A 9250-nucleotide genomic window follows, 5' to 3' on the forward strand; every position below is an offset into this window, starting at 1 on the left:
AGTCTAGTTTAGCAAAGAAGGAAAAGCCAGATCACAGAGCTCTACGGTGTTCTCCCAGACATCCACCGTCTCTCGTCTCGCTTTGTTTCGATTGACTTCCGTCTCATCCCTCGTTCACAGAACAGGGTCGCAGACATCCTAACTAAACAAGTCCTTAAAGCCCAGTACACTTATCTTCTGTTTTGTAACTTTAGCCCACAGATCTGAACTCTGTTTTCGCTTTTTATTAAAAAATTAGTCGTTCAAAAAAAAGTTTAGCAAAGAAGGAAAAGGAGAATATTACAGGGAAGCAAACCTAACATGCAAATGCTTACAACTTTCCATGAATATCGAACACTTTATTGCGGAGGGGCTTGCGAACATTAATATTAACCATCAATTAATATTATAACTCAAATAATAAAAATAACAAATATATATAGAGTATGCATCTCAAACCATCACCAACCTTTTTCTTGCAAAACTACCATTCATTTTCCGTTTTCACATGTTTATGTCTCTTCCTTTCTTAGAACAATAGATTTCATTCAGTACGATATTCTTACACATAGTTCTGATTCCACTTTTCACATATGCAACTGATCATTTAAAAATGAAGAGTCCAAAATCAAGGGTATGAGCGAGACAAATCCTCTCATACTCCTATATCTCATAACACAATTTCAAAAGGACCCTTTTGTTCTTTTAATTTTATATGTCAAACGAAAAATCATAAAATTAAAATGGAAACGTTAATATTTTTTATTTGATTTATAGAATTTGATAAAAATATTTAAAAAATCCAAAAACGTTTTTTTCTATATTTTCAAAAAAATCATCAAAATATGATTAAAAACGATTTTAAAATATTTTTTTTTGAATTTGAAAAAGTATAGAATTTAAATATTTGCCCATGGATTCACTAATCCATAGGGGGGGTTAGGGTTTAGTTTTGATGACCGGGAAAGATTTAATTTGGAAGTTTGGATTATGATCAAAAAAAGAATTATGTAATAGGGGTATAAGAGACTCTAGGAGCCCATAGGAGATTTGGCATTTCATATTTGGGGGCACGCCAGAAGTTGGCTCGGTATGAGCCCATGTAACAATAATTAAGATAATTACTAGCTACACGAACAATATACCACCTGACTATACTAACTATATAAATTATATGTCAACATCTCTCTCAACTACTATGTGTTATCTTACTAACATTGTCAGCATAACTTCGGTAGACATAAAAGTGTATTGGATTTGTAACTCGATATTTTTCCATAATGCTTTATATATTTAATATGTCATCTCATATTTTTTATGTATAACGTTGCATTTTTTAATGACTGATCCATATGTTTTCATTTTTTTGATCATTTGGATATGTCTTACATATGTTTCGTTTCTCAAAGAAATTATTGTTGGGTGATGTCATATTCTAAATCTGGCATATTTTTCTAATATAAAAATTATATTTATTGTATTAATAACATAAAACATATTAGATTATGGATATTGTCATGATTCATATAGTTCGTATAATTTTTCATACATTACTTTTGTCTAGATGTGTGATGATATAGTATAGTTTAAGCTTCTTCGATACTCAACTTTGAGTTACAAAACATTAACCTACAATTATAAACTCTAGTTATCACTTTCATTTTTCGACATCGCAAGGGAGATAAAGAACAATATGCCATATAGATTAAATCATATACTACTAAAAGTGATATAAAATAAAATTTTAATATTGTAATTCATATAATGACCTAATAATGGTACTAGAATAAAATATTTATGTATATAAATATCTATATAGATAACTCTTGGGTTACAATCATTAATTAAGGGCTATAGTCTAGCAGTTTGTTTTTGTGGAAAAACATTGAAGTACACTTTGTCCTTAAAATATTACTTAAGCAGATATCATAACTCTACTCATTATTACGGTGCCAAAAAAAAATCATTATTACGGTGAAGCAAATATAATTCCAATCTATATATAAGCATCAAATACTATGCGTAAACCTACATCTAGATTCACACATCGAATGACTAAGAACAATATGTCATTCAAATAAAATCAAACACTAGTTATTGTTTCCAATGAATCAGACATGAGATAGTAATTGTACGATAATAAGATATTTCGGTGGTATATATATAATATAGGTCGTCGATCGATTACAAAGTACAATCATGGGGTCTTGCATGCTCCAAGAACAGTAAAGTTACGGTCGTTTTCTATCAATAACTTAGAAACATCGGAATCAATCGCCTAAGTCCAATTTGTCTTTAAATAGCCACATTTTCAACCTCAAAACTATAATCATTATTATTATTTTCATATTACTTCTTGCGTTCAAACACTTATAAACCTAAGCATAGTATATATATATATATATATATATATATTATTTTAGATATGGCAAAGACCCTTCGTGTGATTTACCTTTTCCTTAGTATTCTCCTTTTCAGCGAATTCATCGGCGAGGCACAGGGTAGTCGTTTGAGGCGTCATCATCCACAGGATTATTCATGCAAGAAACGTTCTAGCCATCATCATCACCACCATCATCATAATCATCATCATTATCACAAGGATAATCCGAATGAATCAGAGAGTCTGCAACGAAGCATCAAGACGAGGAGGGACAAAGATCTTTACCGTGTTGATGCTTTCCGGCCCACCGCGCCAGGGCATAGTCCCGGTGTTGGCCACTCGATCAAGACTTGAGAAGTTTGAAGTTCTTAATCTTGGTTTATTAAAATCTATAAATCTCCTGCTCTTTGTCATTTTGTAAATAAATAGATTGCGGTATTTATTCTCGAATCTCTACCATTTCTAAATTTTATATTGTCGATCAGTGTTAGTATATATCTCGCGCACGGTTCTATTATTTACAAGAGGTGTCTTTTTTTGCTAACTGAAAAATGTTTACAAGAGGTTATTTCATATATAGCCAAAACAGTATTACAAAAAAAAAACTCAATCTCTATATATACTCTCGGGCTTATGTATAGAGATATTTCTTAGAATCATCGAATGGTTCAAGGCCGATAAAAAAAAAGTAAATGTGAAGAGGATTCACAGCTATGTTAACTTTATGTGTATCCGATACTTTTACACAATAATAAAAATATTTGAAATGCAATCTACAAAAAAAATATAATAATTGAGTTGTAAGTTTCGTGTAGCTACAAGATGTTTTCTGACGTATACAAAATTACAAATAGTGTTGGAGTTAGGCACTTAACTAAAGGTTAGTACATACGTCAATTTCATTTAGCTAACTGTGTTACAACTTTAAGATAAGTTAATCTTAGATATTTCATATATATCTGATCGTTTATTAGGTATTTAATAGGAAAATATCTTCCATTAGCCATACATCAATCCCTTAATTAGATTATGAGTAAGGGTAAACGATTAGGTATATTTCAATTTCTTTTAGTAAGATATGTACAAGCAGTGAGGAATCAACATCACTATAAAAAGAAAAAGCTTTACAAATCTGAAATAACACAACTCAAAATGATTGATTTTGTGCAATTGTAATCTTCGATAGGCTCCACAAAAGGAAGGGCGTGTGATGCCAAAAAAAAAAAAAAAAAAGGAAGGGCGTGTATCAAAAGCATATAAATATCTTACTCTTAAGTTTAAAGAAATCATACATAGATACATCTCATATATTCTTAAAGTTTCCGAAAAAATTATACACAAAACATAGAGAATCTTAGAAGTGCACAGGTTAGGTTGCCACCGTTCACGACCGGTCCAAGTGGATACGCCAGTCCAATTGTGTGTAGTTTATGATTTATGCTCGCTATTTTTTAAGCCAGATTGTTTTTAAAACGTTACACGAGGTTCTTTTTTTAAAAGAAAACTAAATTTTAAAAAGGATCTAGAAAAAAACTCATTTCTTTCATTATTGGCATATTTTTAACGGAGTATCTCATCGTTTATTATTGATATAGTTCTGTTATGTAACTAAAATTTAAATATAGAAAACATTCACAACAATGTCATATGTATGTTAATATCTCATGATTTGTGAACAATTGCGACTAGTGGAAAAAAAAAACTATTTCCTTTGGTAGGTAAACAATTGCGATTAGTGCTAAAGGAATTATCATCTCTTTAAAGATATTATGTAAATGTGGTTACAAAAAGTATTTTAATGTTTGTTATCTAATTAATGAGGTGACGTGAGGTTCGTATCCAAGGAATGGCATGGTAAATGAACTATATTGTAGATTGTACGTAGAATAGTTGGCTTATATTAGTTTACAACTATTAAGTATTAAACTACTAGCATGCAATGCAACTATATATAATATGTAAAAAAACTATGTGTAAACAGATAATGTTCATTGTTTATTTTGTTACGTTCATTATTAGTGTTTCAAAAAGATTACGATAAGTATTGGCAGAAAATGTTACTTCAGCCCAATGATAGTGGAAAATAGACTTTTTGGTGCCGTGATGACTGGTGACCATACCAACTTATATTTTCCCAATATCCAGAAATCGTACCTAATATCCCAATCTGGTGTCGTGATGACTGATGAACAATATCAACTTTTTTTTCTAATTTTTTTAAAAACGTAAATTATCAACTTTTATTTTTAATAAAATAAATAATCAAATGATACAAAAATGCAATTATCAATTTCAAAATCTCAGTTAGATTTAAGGTAAATGGAACTTCTTTTGTTTAAGTAATCATCCTTGGACTTTTTGTCATCATTCTTTTTGAGCTATCAAAAGTAAAAAATCTAGCAAACTACCTAATATATAGATTATAGTCCATTTCAGTTCCACCCTCTTAATATAAACTAGCGCGGATTATTTATTTAAATAATGTTCAACGTACACTCATAAACTGCTGGTTTTTTTAAAAAAAAAATCATATATATTTTTTATATTTTGTAATTTATATATACAGTAGAATATATTATTTTATAATATAGATGTTTGATCATAATTTTTTTTATTTGTACAGAATATTATATTATAAATTTATAACTTGATGCAATTTCATGTAATTGTACTATTCATATATCGACTTGCTTTTTTGTTAATTTATTTTAAAATGAAACAACATACAGTAGAACCTCTATAAACTAATACTCTGTAAACAAATAAATTTTGTCGGTCTCAACTTGGAGCGGTTCAAAATTTTACACAAATCGATAAAATAATAAAATAATATTTTTATAGAAAATACTATGTAAATATATGGTCTCATTAAAATTATAAATAAATAATTTATATGTATATATATTTTGTATAAGTAAGAAACTATTATGATATTGTTTATTTTATATTCACAATGGAATTATCTTTATATTTCTCAACACTTCATATATTTTTGATGAGATTTAGTAATATTATATCTAAAAACATATGTAATTTCTATGAAATATATATATAATATACAACAAAAATATAATCAAATTAATGTAAATTTCAAATTTCAAAAAATAACAATTAATGTCTATACACTAAAATCAAATATTTTTCTTATCTTAGAATAAATATATGTAAGAATAAGAAATCTAAATAAAGAAACTTTTGTAAATTAATATCTCTATAAATGAATAAAATTTTAAAGTCCCAACATTATTACTTTTAAAGATCTTATAATGTACTAAATAGTTTAATTTTTGCATTAGTTTTTTATGAATTATTATTAATTTTATGATATTTTGTTTTCTTGAAAATCGAACTCTCTAAATTTTTATATTTGACTACATGCGATTTAGTTGATATTCATATAATATTAATAATGGTCAATCTATGAATATCGATTTGGTTTGATAAGCTTTGAAATTGTAATTAATTAATTTAAATTGATTTTAAATGTAGTGGCAAAATCTGTAAATCAAAAGAAATACAAAAGGAAGTCCTTAATTTATTGAAAATACAATGGCTAAATGTGTAAATAAATGAAAATACTAAAAATACTGCTATCTATATTTTCATACAATTCTCATTTATACTGTTATTCATGTTTTCAAGCAGTAGCAAAATGTACTTCAGTTTTAGATATATAGATATTCAGTTGCTCAAAACTTCTTGGGATTTTAGCTCCCACTTTTAATATAAGTATTCAGTTGCCAAAAAAGTCCATTACAATTTTAAAACATTAAAAAATAAAGCTAAATAATGGGAGACAGATTAAATAAATGGATTATTCAATTTCAACTCTTACATATTTATATTTATATGAAAATTATATGTAATAATAAATTATTTTTCAAAAAAAAATATTAACGGTTTACATGTATAAACTTTGAGTTAGGGCTGGACAAATAAACTGAATCCAAAAATCCGAACCCGACATAAATACCGAATGGATCTTTTTTACGGTATTTTAGGTTATGGGGTTTATCCGAACCAAACCCAAACCCAAAAATTTTAAAACCTGCAAAATAACTTGTACCATATCTGATCTCAATCCCTAATATGTATCCAAAATATACTAAGAAGTTATTGAGTAAAAAAAGATATTATTGAGTACCTACAATAATTATCTATTACATGAATATTTAACTAAAATACTTAGTTTAATATATATATTTGGTATTTGGTCAGTATTAATGTTTTAATGTTTTGATAATTACATTTGAAGTTCAGTTCTAAATAAGTTTGCATTTATGAAGTGTAAACAACGTTTTTTAAAAAGTTGTAATAGTGTTTTATAGGTTTATAGAGTTGCTACATGTTAATTTTAATTTGTTTACGTTTCATTATGTATAACTCTCCTTCATAAAAAGTTTTGGTTTGTCATGATATGTCTGATGTTGTAATGTATATAGTTCAAAGAAGAGTCTCGTAAGGTTGATAGACAAGTCTTCTAAAATTATTTTAAAGGAAAACAATATGGTTTGAGGAATTACTTACAATATTTTATACAAAAGATTGAAAATATATTGAGTTTAATAAAGTACAAACCAATATATTTGGTACCAATAACTCGATTAATATCCGAAACCCAAATTATTTTGGGTTCAACTGGACCTTGAACATGTAACTAAATCTAAACCGACCCCAACTAAACCCGGACCGAGTCCTACCTGAATTTTTATAATATCCGAATGAGGTTGAAATTCATGAACCTGAAAACCCAAAACGCGAATGAACCCGAACTAAAACCCGATTAGGACTCCGATTGCCAGCCCATCTCTGAGTATATTCAAATTACACAATAAAATTTAATTTATGTTTACAAATGGTTTACCAGCTATTTTTTACAAATTTAAATAAAACTGTAACATTTATGAATATAATAAAACTGTAAAATAACATTTTTAATACATTATTTCTAATTTAAATTATATATATATAAAATTAAAAACTAGTATAATTTACGAAAAAAAAATTGTTTAAGTAAACGAATAAAATTCAGAATCAGATATTAATATTCTACACAGAAAAAATTACATGAGAAAAAAATTATAAATTAAAATTGAAAATTTTTGTCACAAAATTGTTTTTAGATGTTTGAAAGAAAGAAAAACATATTTTCTGATTCAAAGATTTTTATGGTTTAAGTTATTTCTGTTTTAAATGAGAAAATGGTAAATTCAACGGATTCTCATATTAATAGCCTAAATCATGTATAAAATGATGAAGCTAGTGTTTTCTCTAATTTTTTGTTTTATGATTTGTTAAAGAACCAAAATTTTCAACTTGTTAAAATACATTGGACAATGGATATATAAATTTAGAAAATATACAATGTTGATGTAACTTCCATAAAATCTTGATGCAACAGAAAATAAAATTATTTGCTATCATCAAAAATTAAAGCTGAGACCAGTACCACTAAATATTTTAATAACTAGGCCTGGGCAAATTATCCAAATCCAAAGTTTCGAAAATGATTCAATCTGAATCTTAAGTTACCGAACCCGGTCGACGTAGATATCCGAATGGTACATGATTTCCTATATCTAAAGAACCGGATCCGAACCCGAACAGAATCCAAAAATTACAGGTATCCAAAAATATCCAAATTATAAATATTCTAGAAATATTAGTTATATAAATACTTATAATAATTCAAATATTAAAAATAAAAATAATTTTAAATATGTTAACTATTTTTGGATAACCGGATATTTTGGATATTTTTAGCTACTTTTGCCTACTTTTGGATATTCTTAGACACATTTGGATATAAAAAGCCATATCCGAACTGGGTATTCCGGATAAAATGCGTAATTTTCTATACATTTGGATTATATAAGTCAATCCGAACAGGAACCGAATTTTTTTTGGTTCATTCGGATATACCCAAAAATATCCAGAACCGACAAGCACCGAACCGAATCCGATCCGAGATTTAGAATTATCTGATCCGTATCAATTTTCTTATATCCAAATTATTCGATATCCTAAATACCCGACCGAACCCGATTATATACTCGAATGCTGAGGCCAACAAATGTATAAAACACATCTAAGTCTAGGAACAAAATCACATCATACACTAAAGATCAAGCATATTTTTCGGTTTGCCTAACCATAATTTAAATTTGTTAAGATAGATATTTTGTAATAAGCAAATCTCCCAAAAGACATTAAAATGAGTTTTTCTTGACCAAAAGAGCACCCAAAAAAATGACCAAAAAAAATTATTAAAGAGGTAAAAGATTTTTCTACCCTTACTTTATAGATATATAGATATAAATAAATATTTAAATAAATAATAATAAAAATTCGAAAAACACCTTTTCAATTGAACTTTTTGATTTTTTTGATATTTCAAAATTTTATTTTGAAATCCAAAAATAATGATTATGTTTACTAAATTAACGGTTATGTTCACTTATAAATAAAGTACGGAAAATAAATAAAATTTTGCTATATATATATATATATATATATCTATTATAGATAATTCCTTTTAAATACTTATCTAATTTTTGAAAAACAAATATTAAAAAACGGAAATTAAAATTAAAAATTCAGTAAGAAATCTATCAACGAAAAAAGGAAATTAAAATAATTTTAATAATGTCAATTATGTATAATTTATAATGCATTAATGTTAAATTTATAGTTAACCACTATAAGAATTAAGGTAAAAATGACTTGTAAAAAATTGACTTGCTAAATAATATATTATTAAAAAAATATTTTATTATCTTATTGATTTATCTCATATTTTATATTTTTTTAAATTAGAATAAAAAATTATTAATTTATCGTAATTTTTTTGTAACTTAATTTATCGTATTTATTAATATATCGAATATT

General features: G+C 26.8%; 1 protein-coding gene across 1 annotated transcript; it reads left to right on the plus strand.

Annotated features, from left to right (window-relative positions):
* The first annotated feature begins 696 nt into the window (after positions 1-696).
* Positions 697-3494, plus strand: LOC125607996 (precursor of CEP11). The gene has a single exon (XM_048777663.1). It carries the CDS (start codon positions 2405-2407, stop codon positions 2714-2716), a length of 312 nt encoding a protein of 103 aa, XP_048633620.1. The 5' UTR covers positions 697-2404; the 3' UTR covers positions 2717-3494.
* The last annotated feature ends 5756 nt before the right edge of the window (positions 3495-9250 follow it).

This window comes from Brassica napus, chromosome A4 (genome assembly GCF_020379485.1).
Source record: "Brassica napus cultivar Da-Ae chromosome A4, Da-Ae, whole genome shotgun sequence".
Taxonomy (NCBI): domain Eukaryota; kingdom Viridiplantae; phylum Streptophyta; class Magnoliopsida; order Brassicales; family Brassicaceae; genus Brassica; species Brassica napus.

Coding starts and splice junctions, on each gene's coding strand:
- LOC125607996 (XM_048777663.1), top strand. CDS start 2,405: ATGGCAAAGACCCTTCGTGTGATTTACCTTTTCCTTAGTATTCTCCTT.